This window comes from Rousettus aegyptiacus, unplaced genomic scaffold (assembly GCF_014176215.1).
Source record: "Rousettus aegyptiacus isolate mRouAeg1 unplaced genomic scaffold, mRouAeg1.p scaffold_m13_p_8, whole genome shotgun sequence".
Classification (NCBI taxonomy): domain Eukaryota; kingdom Metazoa; phylum Chordata; class Mammalia; order Chiroptera; family Pteropodidae; genus Rousettus; species Rousettus aegyptiacus.
The window spans coordinates 7,348,073-7,368,468 of NW_023416311.1; the positions used below are offsets into that span (position 1 = coordinate 7,348,073).

Consider the following 20,396-nt stretch of genomic DNA (forward strand, 5'->3'; position numbering starts at 1 on the left):
GAAAAATTGGAACCCTTGTATTTTGCTGCTGGGATTGTAAAATGATGCAGCCAGTGTAGACAACGGTTAGGTAGTTTCTCAGACAGCTAAGCATAGAGTTAGTGTGACCCATTAATTTCTATGTATATACCCAAGGTCATTGAAAACATGTTACACAAAAATTTCTACATGAATGTTTATAGCAAATTATTCATAGTAGCCAAGAAGTTATAACCAATTCAGAGTCCATCAGCTGAAGAATGGATAAATAAAACACAATAAATTCATACAATGGAATATCATTCAGCCATAAAAAGGAAGAGAATACCGATGCAACATGAATGAATCTTGAAAACATTACGTCAAGTGAGAGGAGCTATGCACAAAGAGCCACATATTCTATGATTCTGTTGATATGAAATGTGTAGAAATAGGCAAATCCATAGAGATAGGAAGTAGCTTAGTGATTGCCAGGAACTGGGGGAGAGAGAATAGGAAATGACTACTGATATGTACGGGATTTCTTTAGATGTGATGCAGACGTTCTAGAATTAGAGATGGTCGCACATCTGTGGATATACTAAAAAATATTGAATTGTGCAACTTAAAATGGTGAATTTTATTACATATGAATTATATCTCAACAACAACAACAAATTCTTATCCATGACGATTGGGTAAGATTAATAAAATTTTCACTGTTGATTGAATTTCTCTTTTATGATATATGCTGAAGTGTGTTTAATGCAGAGAATTCACAACTCTTTTGAAGGACTATGCTAAAATGAAAATAGATTATTTCATATTTAATTAATGGTTTTAGAAGTTTATTTATAGTTGTACTGTCTACTAGAGTGCTGTTGTAAAACTCCGAAGGTGAACTTTCATTTGGTTTGTACTCTGAACTGTTGTCTCCGAGTACAGCATTAACACATTTCCATAAAGTTAGATATAATGAAGTAACATCTAAGTAGTAATTTGTATTAGCGGACTCCAGAAAACTGAAACAGATCTAAATTTCTCATTTGAGGTGTCCTTGGCATCAACACAAATCTTTAAAGTGCGTTGAGGTAGAACCTCTCTTATCTATCCTCCACTTGTTCAGTTTGCTGGATTACCAGCCCTCTCCAAGTCCTTCGTCCTGGGACATACTGAATGGCCATGGCTAGGAAGTGACACAGAAGTGTGGCGATATTTCTGTCCTCACTGAGTCGTGTGCTGACCAGAAATCAACTGTGTTTTTGCCTACATCCGTTCGTGCCGATAGTAGTGGTGATTGTAATTATGTAGTTTCAGTATCATGTAGTCTGGTGAAATATGAATGCAAAAAAAGTTTAGATGTTCGGAAACACAGAGGCATGATAGTTAATACCGTTGAATCAGGTCTGGGCAGGAAACTAAAATAATTGGGTAAAAAATTGTAAAAATGTACATGTGATTCAGTTCCACTTTAAAGAAACGGAAGCTAAAAATCATTGACAATGGTGGTGTATGCTGGAGAGCAGACACATCTGGAAAAAGATCTTGACCCTATGTTGGAAGACTGGCAAACAAGTGGACGTTTATGCATCTAAAAGAAAATGTTTGAAGAATTATGCGTATCATTCTTAATGACTTCTCTTTTAACTGAGTTTTTCAGTTTTCCAACTAACTACCTGGCATGGTGACCTCAGACAAGGTGGTTTCTCCTCTGGTTAATTAGGAACCAAAGAACCGGATTACAAATTAGGAGACTCATGGTCCCAGCTCCAGTGCTTGTAACTAGTCATAATATCTTGGACAAGTGTATCAAACTTTGATTTTTTTCATGTATTTTGCACTTCTTTTGGATTTAACAAAATATCTTTATTTAAATCCTAGTGATTTCTAATATCAAGGAAAGAGCCAGAAAACAAAGCAATTTCCCTCTTTTTAGTATCCCGTTTTCTCTTTCCCTCTTTTCTTCTTTTTCCCTTTCTCTTTCCCTCCCCGCATTACAGAACTTGGAAATAGGGATACAATATAATTTTTATCTGTTAAATAAAACATTTGTTTAATCTGTTTACAGATATTTACTTCTCAGCATTTAAAACAACTGATTTCTAGTTCAACACAGTTTGTTTTTAACCCAGTATTTGCTAAATATGGAAATCATCTTATCTTAAAATTAATCCTCCAATCAATTCTTAATTTCTGAGAATCATTCATTTTGAATAAACTTGGAAAATACAATTGTTCAAGCTAAAAAGACATGGGTTTTAACCATTTTATTTGGAGAACAAATAAAACTTTCTAGTTATTTATGTCTTTTTATATGGTAATTTAAAAGCCACATATGTTTTAAACTTTTGCTGATTCAAATTTTATTTATGAAAGGGTCACAATATTTGAGAAATACTGTTTCCTTAATTATTAGTTATAATACCACAGAATGTATATTTCAGAGAGTGTTAAGTATGAAATTTTCTACATTTTATGTTCATTTGAAACAAATCTAGAGTGAACAAGTTAAAAAAATAAATCATCACATTGGGATTTTAAGAACTGTAACAGCCACTTCCAGCAGAGCACAGTTATGTAACTTTCTATACAGTGTATTGTAAGTATTCAGTGTATTTACAGTACATTTTTGCTATGTATTTAATGGCTATACATAAAAATCCAGCTGTTACAAATAAAAAAACCCTGCTTAGAAGTTGTTTATTTGAAACACTTGTAACCTGATGTCAAAAACATGTCCTTTTGTATTCAGTATGTCTATGACTGTAGATTTCATTTTCTTCTAGTCTGGAGTTGAATTCCAGTTACACTCTCAGAGTTTGCTAAAATGGAACAAAGAGAGTGTTTCCTTCATCTGTCACGAAGCAAGCGTGCTCTGCTAGCTCTCCTGTTAAGCACTGATGTTGTGTTCTGATTGCCTACCTGACAAGGTCTTTACCTCCAGGAGATGCGGGGGTATGACTGAGTCATCATTGGAACCCAGTGCCCATCACAGTGCCCAGTGCTCTGGGCCTTCAGTGTGGGTGTTAAAGAATTATACAGACGGAGCTTTCCACCGCCTCATCTCCCTCTTCCTCACGATTCCCTCCTCCACCAACACTTTCTGTTTCTCCCAATTATTTGCTCCAACTTACTTGCATTTTGACTCATAAAGGTTGTATTATTGTAAAGAATACAAGCTCTGGAGTTGGGAATCCTGGATTTGATGCTAGTCTCTCAAATTTGCTAACTTTTTTTTCGAGCCTTAGTTTTCTCATCTGTAAAATGAGAAATGAGAGTAATACCTGCCCACAGAGAGCTCAGTAGGGCAAAATTAAGGAAAGCATGAAACAGACTTCATGCCAAGCCAAGTCGAAATGTAGTCAGTATTATTCCCTTTTCATTTGCCATACTCATTTTTTAAAAGTTAGGTAACTGGATCCCTGAGAGGTTGAGTGACTTGCCCAAAATCACATCTCTCTCTCTCTCCAGCCATATCCTTTTCTTACAGTTTCCTCAGAGGGAGCCTGTAGTTTCTCAAAGTGAACATCCATCTTCCTCATACTCATCCCAGCCTTTCCAGCTGCCCCAATCAAGAAACCTCAGTCACCCGCAATTCTTACTCTCCTTTACCTTTCAAATGAGCCCGTCATCAAGACTTGAAATTTTGCCTCTTAAATATTATTTGAATTTATTCCTTTTTCTGCATTTCCACCATCTTAACTTAGTCCCTCAGCATTTTAGCATGAGGTTTTTATCAGTAACCTGCCTCTCTGCCAGAATCATCTTTCTAAAACACCAGTCTGAGCATAGCAGATTGTAGAGTCCACATTCCCTCAGAGCTGTGCTTTAACCTACCGCACCAGTCCGCGCCACGCCTTTTCCGCGCCAGCCCCATCAGTCCCTTGCTGTAGGTGATGACTGTTCATGCGGCTCTACTGATGAGAGAAACTTCGGTGCCTGCAAATTGCTGTTCATCCTTGAAGACTTTCCTGACTTGCCCAAATACAATTAGACATTTAATTCTTTTGGTTGCCACAACACCACTTTATACCTACTTACAGTCTATTTTTCACACGTGCTGTGATAATTTGCTTCTGACCTCTCTTCCCACTCATTGGCAAATGATTTATTCTCTGTAAAACAAGGGGGTTCTACCAAATCATTGGTTCTCAACGCTGGCTACACGTTAGAATCATTCCATCCAAGACCAGTTGTTTCAGAATCTTTAGAGAGCCTCCTCGTTAGTCCCCACACCAGGGATTTTTTTTAAGTTCCTCACACGATTATCATATTGTAAGGAGAGTTGTTGAGAAGCACTTATACTAGACCTTGGTTTTAAGATACCTTTCAGCTAAAATAGTCTGTTTTATGAACTTACACAGTTTTTAAAACTATAAGAGCATTCAAGTAGTCAAACCAGGAATTAGAAAAAAAAAGAACAAAAATACTTTGTATGATAACAGTTAAGGAAAGGTAGTATGTAATGAAATCACATTTGTGCACAAACAGTAATTTTAGAACTCTGATTTTCTGGTTCCAACCTGACTGTTAAAACTGAATATGGGCGGATTGGAGAAAATATTTCTTTCTGCAATTCTTCTCTCCCTAATTATAAGCTGAGAGATGAATGTTATACAAAAATGTAAATAGATTTAATCCTGAATTCTTGATACCCTTAAGAAAATTCATTTAGAAGACAATTAATGCAGAAATAACAATATTCAGAAAATGTTTTCATATACACAGTTGACAAGAGTTCTTATATTAGAAAATAAATTTTGAACTCGAACATTAGCTATTTAACAAATTATCACCAGGAGCTTTGGAGGGAGAACAGATAACATAAAATAACCCAGGGTTGGCATCAGTAATTTACCTAACTCGACACAAAATTCTGGTTCTTAAAAGTGCATTTGATGCGAAAATTTCAACTTGTTTGATCAGCGGACTTTATAGTAAATACCCTTCTAATGCAGGGAATTACTTTGTGTGTGTGGAAAATTTTGTCTTCGAACTGCTTAATCCAACTTTTCTCTTGTTTGAATTTAGAAATTTATTTTTACTGGCTGTTAGCCAGGTATTTTCCTCATGTTTGTGATTCAGGGGAGCTTTAAAGGGCAGAGACAGCAGTTTTGCTATTGCTAAAATATTTTTTCTTGAGTATATTTGCATATTCTACCTGTTTACATTTGGCTGGTTTTATATTAAACTTCTGAAGTTCGATATTGATATTCTTTGAATTCCTTTATTATTTAGACTTACTTTTACATAGCGGTGATCATAAACCACTTTACTAACGTTTCATGTGAATTTTAAATAGTAAGGTACAGTGGAAAGAGATTTGCCTTTGGACCTCACTTAATTCAAAACAAATGTTAGCACTGATTTTGGGGACGACCTTAGCCTGTTAATAGCCCAGGATCTTTTTAAACATCAAATCATCATTGGGGGTGTTATCCTGAATCCGTTCAGAAAAAAAAGATAGGAGTGAACCAATAGATGAACAAATGAAAGTGTGATGCCTCTTCTTTTCTTCTGTATATTTTCTGACTCTGGCATAATATCTAATAATGAAGTGGTTTGTTTTTTGAGAGCAGAAGCCACATCCCAGGTTGATCTTACATTGTGCTGTGCTTTAACCTAGTGCTGGATAAATGTTTGACTAGTTTCATTTTAGATTAAAGTTATGTTATTAGGCTACATAAGGTATTAAATTCATATTCATTCTGTCAGTTCAAGGCAATATTTTATCACAGTTTATCTAGTTAAAGCTAAGTGATCGCTTTACTTTTATAACTAAATTATGATCCAGTGAAAAAATATATTCTAATGCCATTTCCTGAACCTCTCAGTTAGAGACTACTGGACAAGAGAGCATTTCTTTGTTTGATATTGGATTTCAATTTTCTAAAGAAAATTTTCAAGCAGTTAAGTAGATATTAGGTGACAGCTTGCAAGTTTGGTAGTAGAATTTCAGAATAGATTAACATTTATTCTTAATTTTTTTTCCTACATTTACTAAAGATTTTCTTAGCTTATTTTCTTAATTAGGAGGGTTATGTGGGAGTTTAAGGTGAACATAATGTCAAGGAATAATAGGTTGAAAAAAATCTTAAATATGAAGAACAGATAATATTGTGTGAAAATGTTTTAAAATTTCGTGCCTAATGTATCTTTCAAATTATTAGCACTAATATCAGAGTTTGTACATCTTGCCATTATAGGACATTATGGTACTTGTATCTTAGAATTAATTTACTGTGAACATTTTATTTTATATGAATTAATAATTTGAAATGAGAATTCATAGTTTAGACAAAATCTAGGAGTCATATTTTAGTATTCCATAGCAAAATAGTCCTTTTACATGCATAGTCACCTACCTAACACATCTTTTTGATGTCTGCTTCGCTTTACATTAACGTAAGTTAACATTCAGCCGTTCCAGCCTTCCTGGGCTTTTCGTTTGCGTGAGCTGTGCTTTCTGTACACTTATTGCCATTCGATTTATAGCTTCCTACTTAAAGTATGTCACTTACTGGCATATATTTTTAGAGTTTTTAAAATTCATTCTCAATCTGTCTCTTAATAGTGTTTAGTCCATTTACATTTAATGTAATTATTGATAAGGTTGGATTTAGGTCTACTGTTTTACTCTGTTTTTTTTTTCTTTTTTTTTGTTTCATTATTGATAGGTTAATTGAGTAGTTTTAGCATTCCTTTTTAATTTCTCCATCAGCTTCTTAGCTAAAAAATATTTGTATTTTTTTTTTAATCTTGGCTCTAGGAATTACAATCTACAACCTTAACTTCTCAGTCTGCTTCAAGTTAAAATTGTATGATTTCCTTATAATGTGTAGGAATATAATATGAGGATGTCTTTCATATGGTCATCCTCCCCCATCCTTTATGCTATAACTGTTGTATGTACTATACCTACATACATTATAAGCCTTGTAACAGTGTTATAATTTTTACTTTGAATCATAAATAAGTCAAGAGGAAAAACTAGGCTTTGGTATTTATCTACATGTTTACCATTCCTGATGCTTCTCATTCCTAAGGTCCAAAATTCTATCTGGTAACATTTACCTTCAGCCTGAAGAAATTCTTTTAGCATTTCTTGGATCGTGTGTGTCTGCTGGTGACAATTTTGCCTTCATTATTAAATGATATTTTTGTTGAATATGGAATTCTGGTTGGGCAGTTGCAGAGACTCTGGATCCTGTAAGGTTTCCTCTTCAGAGTGTTGTTTTATTTTAAGAGGCAGTTAACTTTGCTGGACTCACTTCTGCAGACTCTTCCTGCGGTGAGCAGCAGCTGAAATCTTGGTTCTGTTCTTTTCGCCTTCGCGAAGCCACTGGGAGTCTGTCCTACATGTGCATCATGCAGGGGTCAGCGAGAGACTTGGACAGAGTTTATACACGGAGTCCAGGGGCTCCTCCTTTGTGCTTCTCCCTTTTCTGGGAACTAAACATAGAGTCAAGAAATGGATCCACACATGCACGGTCAGTTGGCTCACAACAAAGTGCAAAGGCAGTTTAGTGAAGAAAAGATAACCTTTTCAACAAAGGTGTTGAGATATTCAGACATCTTTACACTGAAAACAAAAACAAAAGATCTTTGATTCAGATCTCAAAGTGTATACACAAATTAACTCAAAGTGTATTATAGACTTTAGTGTAAAACAGAAACAAATATCTAAAAGAAAGCATAGGAGATAGACTTTGTGACCTTGGGTTAAGCAAAGTTTCTTAGCTACAACCCTAAAAACATGATCCGTAAAAGAAAAAAATTGATAAATTGGACTTTATCAAATTAAAAATATCTTTACAAAACACGATTAAGAGCATATAAAGAAAAGCTATAGACTGGGAGAAAATGTTACATATCTGATAAAGGACTTTTGTCCAGAATATATGAAGGACTCTCAAAAACAATGGTAAGAAAATAAACCACCTAATATTTAAAATGAACGAAAGATTTGATAAAATACTTAACCAAAGGTATACAGATAGCAAATAAGCACATTGAAAGACCCTCCACGTCATTAGGAAAATGCAAATTAAAACCATTGTGAAGTATCACTACACACCCACTAAAATAAAAAAGACTGACCATAATCAAGTGGACCAACTGGAATTCTCATTCACGGCTGGTAAGAATCCAAAATGGCACCACCACTTCGGAAAATAGTTTGTTGGTTTCTTTAACATTTAAACAGGCAGCTTCCATATGATCCAGCCATTTCACTCCTAGGTATTTACCCAAGAAAAGTGAAAGCATATTTGTACCATCTTTATTTGTAATAATCATAAACTGGAAACAACTCAAACACCCACCCACAGGTGAATGGATAAACAAACTAGTGTGAAATGCAGACAACAGTTTTATCAAATGTTTTGCCACTGCATACGGACCACCATCCTTGTAGCTCTCAATGTCGGTTTTCTTGCTGCCCACCCACTGCTCAGCCCCTGAGCCAGCGTCGCACATTCGGACCTTTTCGTTGTGCCTGTGGCACTCTGGTTGCCCATTTCTATATCAGTCAGAATGAGCCAGGTTATGATGTGATAACAAACAACCCCAGTGGCTTAAATAAAAGCCAGTTTGTCTCAAACTGTGTTCATTGCGAGTTAGCCGAGGGTTCTCTTCCCTGTTTTCTCTCCGAGACCCAGGCTCGTAAAGGAGTTTTTATCTGAAACACTGCTCGTTGCTGTGAATGTTGACTTAATGTAAAGTTTTTTGATTTGTTGGAGTTAAGATAGATTTTCAAGTCAGATTGCTTTTTTATTTTCACCAGCATTAGTTGACTTTTGTCTCATTTTGGGATGCATTAAAATCTTTATATAGATTTATGCATGTGTAAATAAAAACTATATAACTATAACATATAAAAATAGCAATAACTATAACTTTAATCCATAGTACAAAAAATTACACAGAATGCTTTCAACTTTTATTCATCCTGTAAGTGCTTCTTTAGACAGCAGTATCCTATGAGGAACTGGAGGTCCAGAGAGGGTAAATGGATAGGCAGTTGCCGCATAGCAGTGAACCTGAACTAGAACCAAGGGTTCCAATTTTAACACTTTTGTACAAATTGGAAAAAAAAGTACCGTATATTTATATATTCTTTATTCTGCCAGTCTCTTCCACAGACCACGTTTAAGAGGTGTCTCGTACCCTCTCTTGCTGGTAGCTGGAGCACAATGGATCCCACAGGGGCGCCGGACACCGAGGATGAGCTGGGGCCGTTAGCCCATCTTGCTCCGAGTCCTCAAAGTGAAGCCGTCGCCTATGAACTCCAGGAGCTCTCCCTGCAGTCCAGCCAGTACTTACCCCCGCTGAACGAAAGGAAGAATGGTGAGCGTACAAAATCAGCGTTTTCTGTTCATTTGTTATCTGCTGAGGAAGCTTTCACTGATTGCAGAGGCATCTCAAGAGTTTCCAGAAAACACAGTACTGCCAGTTTTTAACACAAATGAGTGTAGATAGGTAATATACACTTATTTTTAACACTTAAAACATAAAAACTAACAAATATAAAAATATTAAAATTTACAAACTCACTAATTGTACCTATTACAAGGGAAGAATTAAGAATTTCAACTGGATTTACTGTGCTTTCCATAGTTCTTATGAGTCTTACATCATGAGCGTATTTTTTAAATTTCGCTTTTAAAAGCCAGAAGAAAAAAGCTCTTTCCCTGTAGAACACTCCCTTACATACTACCTCGTTATTTATTTTTCTGAGTATTTCCCAGTTCTTTTCATTATTGGCCTTATCAAGAAAATGGATAAAAGATACAAACTACTAATCTTCGTTCTTCAGTACATGTCTTTGGAGTATAACTTGTTCTCCCTTTAAATAGGATGTGTGACATTTGCTGTTAGGCGCAGTGCTGTGCACTTTAGTTGGTAAACAGCAGCGTTTCGGCTGAGGTGCTGTCAGCCCTCAGGACGGCTGGGATGGCTTCAGAACCTTCCACCGATTAGGAGCCTAGCTGCTTCTTAGTGGCTGAGAGGGTACAGCCACGTTTACTGAAGCATAACTAAATGTGATCAGATTTACACAAGACACTTGGACCAGCATAATGTTCAAATTATTACCTGCCAAAAAACGAACTGAATGGAGTATGAAATTGCAATAATATACAACTGCTCAAGAAAATGGTCCGTTGTAGCAGAGGAGAGAAGTGTGTAGGGAACGTTTACACTTTGTGGCGATTTACTTGACCCGGCTCACCATATTCTCTTGCAAGAATATTCTCTTGAATACGTGTGCCTCAGTATAAAGTGAGCTCAAACATGAGGTGGTCTCCCCTTATTAACTTTTAGGGCAGTAGATGAAATGGTTAAAGTTTTAATTTGCTAATTTAGTTACATGTACATAATTTAACATTTTATGAAACGGTGCATTAATGTATAAGGGTGACTTTATCCACAATCATATTTCATAAAACCATCTTGTCCACACACTATCCTTGAGTCTTTGTGATATTATTGTCATCAGTAGAACTCCTTCGCATCATCCAGCTTACACTAAAATCCAGGGTGCATCTTCATTTCTGTCTCTTGGTTTGAGTTACAGCAGTTTTTGAATACATGCATGAGCTGACACCGAAGACTATGTCTAAACCACAGATACCATTCACTGAACAGTAGGGCTTGGTTTGTGTGTGCGTGCGCCTGTCTGTCTTATAGTTGTATATTCATGATCTCTGTAACATAATCATTCATGTTCGACCTGTGATTAGTTATAATATTTTGTGGGGCTGTAGTTTGTTTTAGGATTGTGTGTGTGTGTGTGTGTGTGTCTGTGTGTTATTTTTTTTTTTTTCGAGTATGTAATACATTTACATGGCTTAAAATATAAAGGATACAAATGGGTACAAAGTAAAAAGTAGGTCACCTCTCTGTCTTGTTCTTTAGCTACCAGTTACTTGCCTAGATTTAGCAACTGTTACTTTGTGTCCTTTTTAAAAGGAGTGTTTGGAAGTCTTCTTTGTAACAACGTCTAACACTTTCAATTTTAAGATTATAACTTGGGAATAATTAATGTGTTGATTTTTTCTCTCACTTTTTTTTCCTTAGTCTAACATTTCTGTAAACCTTCTAGAACCAGTTTCATATAAAGTTGATTTTTAAGCTAATGCATTTTTCTCAAATACTTTTTTGTTTAATATTAAGTAAATGAAAGAGTATCTCATAATATGAGATACTGTGTAAGGACTCAAATATGAGACAGTCTTCTTTTTCCTAACAAATGACTTCAGGAAGTTAAAAACCCTACCTTATATTTAGGCATACACTCTAATTTTAGGTTTATTATATATCAGTCTAATTCGCAAATACATTTCAGGGCATAAATGGAATCTTTGTACAGCTATCAGCGATCTAGGTTTTTCCTACAGTGGAACCACATCAAACAATATATAGATGGAAGAATCATAACTTTCTTACCTTAATGATTTCTCTCAAGTTTAATACTCATTTTTTAGGACTTTTAAAAAAAGTTATTTAAATGAGTTTCAAGTGTACAGTACATTGGTTAAACATCTGTATAGTTCATAAAACAATCCCCCCAATTGCTCTCTCTCTCCCCCGGCCCTCCACCCAGCCATCATATTAATGCTAACTGCATTCCCTCTGCCGTGCTTCCCATCCCCGTGACCAACCATCAACTGCTAATTCATAGTTCTTTAACCCTTCACCCCAATCTCTCCTCCTCCCAACCCCTCTCCCCTTTGTCCCCAAATTATCCACTATATTTGTGAGTCTGTTTTTGATTCACTTGTTCTTTTCGTTCTTTATATTCTGCATACAGGTGACATCATATGGCATTTGTCTTTCTCTGTCTCACTTATTTCACTCAGCAGAATAACCTCTAGGTCCATCCATGTTGTTGCAAATGGCAGGATTTCATTTTTTTAATGACTAAGTAATATTCTATTGTATATATGAACCATAATTTCTTTAATCATCTGTTGATGGGCAGTCATCTGTTGATGGGTTGCCTCCATATCTTGACTATTGTAAATTGTGTCTCCATGAATATTGGGGTGCATAGATCTTTACAAATTGTTCTTTTGGTTTTCTTTGGATAAATACCCAGAAGTGCAATTGCTGAGTCAAAAAATATATCCATTTTTAATTTTTTGACACTGTGTCTGTTTTCCATAGCAGCTGTACCAATTTGCAATCCCACCAACAATGTCTGAGGGTTTCCTTTTCTCTGCATCCTCGCCAACACTTGTTTTTTTGATTTATTGATGATAGCCATTCTGACAGGTGTGAGGTGATATCTCATTGTGGTTTTAATTTGCATTTCTCTGATGGTTAGTGACCTTGAACATCTTTTCATATGTCTACTAGCCATCTGTATTTCCTCTTTGAAGAAGTATCTGTTCAAGTCTTCTGCCTATTTTTAAATTGGATTGTTTGGTTTTTTTGTTGTTGTTGAGTTGTATGAGTTCTTTATATATTTTGGATATTAACCCCTTATCAGATATATCATTAGTAAATATCTTCTCCCAGTTGGTTGTCTTTGTTTTGTTGATGATTTCATTTGCTGTACAAAAACTTTTTAGTTTGATGTAGTCCAATTTGTTTATTTTTCTTTGTTTGTTTACCTTGCCTGAGGAGATATATCTGAAAAGAAATTCCCGTTAGTAATATCAGAGAGTTTACTGTCTATGTTTTATGGCTTTGAGTCTTAACATTTAAGTCTTTGATCTATTAGGATTTCTTAATGCCATGTTTAAATCATAGCATATACAAAATGAAGATGTTAATTTCAAAATTAATTAATACAAAGTATAGATATTTTGAGATAATCACATTTAGATATTTTCTGGGTGGTTGTGTTATATCGTTATTCCTACGCATTTGACTTTCACATGTTAGAATTTTCTGTTAGGGAAAAATGAAGATATTTCAGTCTGGGACCAGTATGTAGAATTGTATCACCAAATAGTTTATAAATAAATTTTACAAGGAACATGAAGTTGACATTTAAGTAATGATTCCAGGATCTCCCTTATTTTTGATTAATATTTATGTTGGCAGTGGTAGTGGAGTGGCAAAATATTCCCACTACTGGAATAAACATGAAAGATAAGCTAGGGTTTTCCTTTACCCGTGAACGTGGCCAAAATACTTCTGTAGTTGGTGGCACCTCAAAAGTAAGGCAACTGTGTAGCAATTAACTCTTCCCAAGAACTAAGTGAGTCTTTCATAAAGTGGATATACAGAAACACATGAACATGTATTTTTACTAAAACAATGCATACACAGGGAAATCGAGCTTCGTTTTGACATTTCAAATGCACAATAGAGTCATTTTCATGGTTCAGCATTAACATTTTTTCAGATTAGTTAACAGTGGGAAGAAGAGGGAAATCAGTCAAGGGGACAGTTAGTTCTTTTAATATTTAAATTGGAGAAGCCCAGATGCTATAAATTGACTATCGCTTTATAGAAAAGGGGAAGCCAAAGTCAATGGAGACAACGCGCCTGAAAGAGCTTCCGCTCTTGCCGGTGCCACAGCCGGATGAGACCGTGCAGCAGCAGCTCCTCACCCACGAGGCCATGCCGGCGCGTGTGGCCTAAGCTCTTAAGCCATTGCCAGCGGTGTCAAAGAGTGAGCAGATGAGGAGACGGAGATTTCCCTTTGCTGAGACAGGCTGGCATTTCAGTACTTCTCGGCATGTCTCTGATGACGGGGACTGCCATGTTAACATGGCCACAGATATGCCACAGGCCGGCCGTCAGTAGTGTCAGGTAGGAGGAGCGTAAGCCTCTGGCACCATGCTCTTCCCGTAGTAACTGGCTTTTTGAAATGCACTGTGAAGTGCGTTTTAGCCCTCGGTGAAGGGGAGAGACTTACATGTTATTCTTACTTTTAACTTTGGGATTACTAGTCACCGCAGTTGTTAGGTTTTTGAGCTTAGAGTCCCATCTGGAAATATTTTTTCTAAGATTTTCTGTCCATTAACTTTATCACACTGAACCATTTTAGACCATTTCTTGTTTTATTCCAGAATGCTCACTTATTAGAGAGAATAATTTATTCAGAAGTTTGTTGCACACGAGGGGAGACGAGGCAACACTTTGTGTTGGATGCAGTACAGGTACTAATACACTTGCCGTCAAATGTGCTTTGTCTCGCCACGCAACCCAGCCAAGAAAACTACTTGCCTTGAACCATGGCGAATAAAAGGTGTATGTTCACAGCTGTCTTTTTCTTCGGGTTTACTCTGAAAACATCTCCTTACTCCTCATTAACCTGTTCAGCTTACCGTCACTCCGGGTGTTTGGAAGTGCAGAAAGGTGATGAGTGTTCGTCTTGAGCACAGCCCCGTTCCTTAGAGTGTATGTGAGCTGTTATTGCTGATGGAGATTGGCGAGGGAAAGAGAGGATGTATGTTTCTCTCTGGAGCAGACAGCCAGGCATAAACGTCTCATAGTGCCCTAAGTGGGGAAGAAATAATTAGATGCTAACTAGCCAAGACGTAGATTTTCCTCTACCCATGAACGTGGCCAGAGTAATTCTGTAAGAACTATGGGATTCTTGCTTTCCCTTTCTACAACGGGAGATAATAGAAATGAATAATTTTCTGTAAAATTATCTTGTCATTGGCCTACCGTTAACATATTTAGGATCTTGTATATTTAAAACAATATTCAGACATGTTAATAATCATTTTGATACATTTTGATAACTTCTTTTTCTGCTTTCAGGAGTTACATAGTCCTTAGGTTGTGGAGAGAAATATATACTCCTTGAGTATAGTTTTTCTTAGTTTATAATATTTTTTGAAAATTAGGCATCAAGACTTATACTAAATACAATTATAAAGTTTAAAAGCCAACTACAAACCTCCTGACAGCTGCAAATGAAATTCTTGATTAATTGTGGCGTCTTAAAAGCTAACTCTGAACCTCCTGACAGTTGCAAATGAAACTCTTGATTAATTAATCAAGAATTAATCGATTAATTCTTGTCTGACAGTCTCTTGAACCCTTCGGAATGGAAAAGCAGCCGCGGGAGTGGCCTAAGGGGGCCGCGCCGCCTTTCACGGGGGGGGGGGGGCGGGGCTTTGTGGTCGCCTGCCACCGCACGTGTCTCGCCTCACAGCGGAAACCGGCACCAGTAACCCTGCCCTCCCTTCTTTCTGCTCTGGGTGTCTTATTTAGATAGCTCGCCGTTACCTAGGATTCAGTTTGCTCCAGTGCACTGCCGAACACACCCGAGCAGCGCGTGTGGGGAGGGAGGGGAATGGTGGGCCCTAACGTCCAGGCCCCCGTTTGCGGCCGGCGCCGTCGGAAGGCTGACGCAGGCACGCTGCGGTCCTTCCGAGGGGCTGCGCGAAGCGTGCAGCATGCAGAGTGCATCAGCGGGAGCACAGGCCCCGGTTACCGCGCACCGAAGCCTCACTTCGGGTTGTTCGTTCGGGCTTCCAACAGCGGCCTCTTGCAGACATACTCTATGAGTGTCAGCAATCAACGTTTTTATATTAAAAGAAAAATTCAGAACATAATAATTAGCAGTTTAATCAGGCATGAGACCATATTATCTTAGACTTATAAAAATGCTTAAAATGATTGCAAAACTTTTCTAGAATTACTAGAGTCATAGAAATACATCATTTCTTATATAGAGTATTTAAGGTAGTTTTTATAAAATTAGAGTCCACCATATGATTTATATTAGGTGCTGGACCAGTGAATAAACTGAAATTAGTTTTTTATTATTTTATTAAACTAACGTATTATTCTTGAACAGCCTCCTGTCTTAGAAAGCAGTTTTTAAATGTAACATCTCAAATATAAATGATTAGTTAATAACTGTTACTCAGCTGGAACTCCCAGCTACCTAGGCCTTTCAGGGCTCCTTGGAATTGGTTTGTTTATAGCTGAATAGTTGAATCAGACCCTGTGCTGGGCCAAGGGACTTCATTAAAGTTAAGTCAGGGCTCTTTTTTACTTACATACGCCACCTAACCAACCACAATGACCTCTTCTAGCCAAAAAGGAAGAGAAAATGTAAATACTGGATACCTGCTGTCCGCCATAACTCTGAAAGAGCCTGATAAATACAGGGAGCATGCTGGAAGTGACCCATGATTATTTTTTCCCCTTTATTATTTTAAGACACCAGTAATAAAGTACTATTGTGACAAAGATATTGGAATTTTTTCTTGGGTTTGTAGTTAAGAATCACCCAGACTAACGAGTAAATATCACACCCAGTGTTTTCCTAACGCCCTTCAGTTAATATGTACTGTGGGCCACCCTCGCTCGCTGCCCTCACTGTTGGCAGGAAGTGTGATCTTTTGGAAGTCAGGACTCCGTCTCCTCTGCTGACTCGGTCTGTGAGCTCGGGTAAGCCTCAGAAGCTCTCCACGCCACAGGACCATCCTGTGACATCCGTGGGGGGCTGTCAGCCCATGCGTCCCTCTCCGGCCGCCCTCCCGCATTCCGTCATGTGTTCATACATCTCATTATCACTTTCGCCTTGTGCTATTCATTGGGCAACAGAAAGAAAGAAAGGAAAATAACTTCCATCTCAGTTAACCGGTGGAATTTTCCACACGTAGAAACTAGTAATGCCACTGTTTAGTACGTTCCTCACAGATGTATTAGTAAACATACATGCCAGCTTGCTCAAAGTCAGACTTCCACCCATATTTAAAGGAAAAGGCAAATTGACTCAGTTCGTGTTATCCTCAAAAATAATGTATCTAATTTAGAATATGCGGTATCTTCCTATTTATGGTTTTCAAGGGTTAGTCGATATATGTCAATATTTCTATAATTGCATCAGACTATTAGTTAAAAGAAAATATTTTATTTTATTTTTTACACCTAAATCATTCATGTTCTATTCTGGTCTTTTATGTCATTTTCATTTAAAAAATGATAGTAGTTCGGTGTCTGTTTCACCAACTAAAATTTAACACATGACCTGACCTCTCCTTTTAATAAAGATAGAGCAAGAAAAGGTCTGATTCACAGCTTACCTTTGTTTCTTGTAGGCTGGGTATAAAAACTACCAAATGTTAGAATTTGTCAGCTCTATGCAGATTTGAGATTCATCACTGCAAAATAGGAGACCCTCCCTGACAGAAGCTGTGAGTCCTGTTAAGAAGTGTATCAGTTGGCTGCTCGATCAAGCCTCATCATGTACTATGTAAAAGGAAAGCTTACCATGTCAGTATATTCAGCTCGCTCAACGTAGTAAAAAAAAAAAAAAAAAAAAAAAAAAATCAAAAGTGGACATGGGGATACTTTTAAGTGCTAGAAAACATTTATTGAATGATCATCGTGTCTCTTACCTTAAAACAATTCTTAGATTTTAAGCCTAGTACACTGTTGGCAGTTCAAAATGTAATGTATTCTTATAAAATTGTTGGACACATTGATCTTTGAAATATTCCCTCAACTTTATACACAAAATTAATTTAGAGATGATTTTAACAGATAACTGAGAGGAAGAAGAGCCTAGTTTTAAGGAAGGAGGGCTGTGGAGTTGAGTCTGGAGCCCGCTCCAGTGCGCTTGATGTGCGGTGTCAGGCCACACCACGCCTGCGTCTCTCTCTGTAAACAGGAATCATATTGGACGATTCGTAGGTTACGGGAGGATTAAATGGGATGGAGCGTTGATGGTAACGAGCTCGTGATGGGTACTCTGTGCGTGCAGTAGTTGCGCAGCATCGCGTGCTCGATGCCTGCACAGCAGTAACGAGCACCAGCTCTGGAGCCACCATGCGAGCCTGGAGCCGGCTGCGACATTCCTGGCTGTGTGAATTTAAACAGATTAGGGCTCTTCCTTTGCCTCCATTTTCCCAACTGCAAAACGGGGGTCATACTAGTTAGTACCTGCTTTCTAGGGTTGCTATGAGGATTAAATGGGTTCCTATAAGTCAAGTATTTGAAACATTGTGAGCATATAATTAGCACACTGTAACTATCTGTTAGTAGTATGTATATTTTGAGAATGCAATATTTCAATTCATACAAGTGAATATCATTTTTCCGGGTACCATCATGTTTTATAATTTAGTGTTTCTTTCAGTAGTCCCAACAGTTTCTGCCCCCCATTTTCCACAAGTACTTCTTCTTAGAGATGCCAAAATGACGTGCACCTTCTTAAATGTCTCTCCATGTACCTTCATCACACTTGAAGAGCAGCTTATCTGATGGGAGCTGAGAGGGCAAGTATAGTAGGCACCGATTTCCCATGAAGTTTGTCTTTCTTGTTGGTACTGCCAGTTCCCACAATCCTAGCATTCTCTGGGCATCAGTCAGTGTCTACAAGGAATGATTTTCAAATATTACAGCATGTGAAAAGACAAACAGGCCAAAACTCAGAGCTCTCTAGGGACTGTGACCTCCAAAACAGACTCCGTTCTGACATTTTCACAGGCTGCTTGAAGGAATTCCAGCAGGGTCATTCCATTTGGTAAACTCCTAAACAAACCCTCTGTCATCAAGGACTGATTTATAAATTTTTCTCCTCCTTATGTACTTGTTCTGAGATTAAGATAGTAGATATGGTTGCTGAGACTCTTCTGAGGCATTCGATGTATATGATAAGTACTATACAGAAGGCCTTTGGTATTTCGAAGTAATAAAACAGCTAGCTATTTGTTATGTTGAGATTTCTTGCTCTGAGTTGTCTTTTAAATTCTTTCTCTTTTCAATTCCAGGAAATCTTATACATTAATAAGGTTTATCTCTAAATTAAAAAATTTTCATAATTAACCCAATTATTTAACAAAGAAGTTGACAAAATTTAGAAATTATCTTTTAAAAATTAGACATATTTTAAATATGTATATGATAGCTTATTTCACAAGGACCTTTGAAATATGTGAAAACAAGCATTTCTGGTGTTGTAGAATATTCTATGAACTCTTGCTGCGATGGCAGTTGTTTAGATGATACTTTAAGGTAACTGGGAATGGGGGCGGATCTATAAGTTGGTTTTTAATTAATCTGAATCCTCTTAAAATATTTTACCGTGTATTATTATACATTTCTTTTTTAAAAAAAGAACATACTCCTAAAAATAAATGAGAAGGGCAGAACCCAAGAGATTTGGAGCCTGGACAACTTAAGGAAGTAGGTAATTAGGACTTATTTGGTTTATAGTTGGCCTTAAATGCTGCAACCTCATAGTTGTTTCAGTCTGAAGTCTGTGAGTGGCATGTATGAGATTCCAGAGGTGAACAGCATTCCTCATTTGAAGGGTCAGGTTTATCAGGAGATTTCGTGTGATTTGTTTCTTTCTTTGCATGTTTCCTTTAAATAAGTTAATCCTTCAGATGAATGTACAGAGCTTTAGCTATTAAATAAAAGAGTCCTACATCTTCAAAAATTTCTTATAATTTGATATCTCATTCTGTTGTAGGACTACAATATGTTTTGGACAAATTTAAAAATTGGACATAGGCAAATAAATTTATATATGATCTCAACCAAGCCTCTTAAAATCAGTAATAAAAATAAAACTCATTTTATCATATTCTACTAACCTGTCAGAAACCCAAGATATTTTGGAAGTCTCTTAGTAAAATCAAATGGAAACAAATGTGATGTAATAAATTGCTTAGTAACTGGTCACACAGTTATTGAATGTATTATAGAATTTTGTGACTCTTAATTGACGTACAAAATATATATGTTGAAAAGATATATATGTTTGTTACTGTTTTTCTCAGGCCAAGAATAACAAAGTGTTATTTAACTAGACACGCTCTTATTATGAGAGACTATTACTTTTTTAATACTGTATTTTTTTAACATAGATTTTTATGTCTCTCATTATTTCTTTTAGATAGTCCCTTCATTTTTCAAAGAAATGGAATTTGGATAAATAACTTGCTGATAAACTAGCGAAGTCCCGTTTGCATAATTGCTTGATTGATTGCTTAATGCAAAATACTTACACTTTCAAAAGTTGAAGATGTGTTTGGACACTCAAATATTATATGGAGAATTTCTTCAGATAAAGGAATTTAAACTTATATCAATCATATCAAGTTAGGACTGAACAAATTGAAATTTAAAGAAATGCAAGAACTTAGTCCTACACTGTGAACTTCAGAGTCCAGTTGTTTTAGACAGTACGGTTGACCCTTGAGCCGCACAGGTTTGAACTGTGCGGGTCTTCCGTGCGTGGGCTGTTGTCGATAGACGTGTGGTTGGCCCTCCATATCCCCAGGTTTCACATCCATGAATTCAACCAGCTGTGGGATTTTCGATCCTGGGTGGGAATGCACAGGTGTGAAGGGCCGACTTAAGTTGGTGCGTGGGTTTTCACCTGCACAGAGGTCAGCGTCCCTGACCCTCACATCGTTCAGTGGTCAGTGTGCTTTGCTTTTTGTTTTCTTCATCTATTAACACTGAAACTATTTTAAGTACATTCTCTCATGAAAATCGAATGT

The 20,396-nt window shown here is 36.9% G+C and overlaps 1 protein-coding gene across 4 annotated transcripts in view; it reads left to right on the top strand.

The window, feature by feature from the left end:
- The window catches only part of MRTFB (myocardin related transcription factor B), a 177,402-nt gene that overhangs the window by 54,059 nt on the left and 102,947 nt on the right, over positions 1-20,396 (top strand). For all 4 annotated transcript variants that reach the window (XM_036225797.1, XM_016129788.2, XM_036225798.1 and 1 more), the window contains one exon: positions 9,090-9,306. In XM_036225797.1, the coding sequence (XP_036081690.1) occupies positions 9,153-9,306 (154 nt within the window). In that variant the 5' untranslated portion in view covers positions 9,090-9,152. The remainder of the gene's footprint in view (positions 1-9,089; positions 9,307-20,396) is intronic.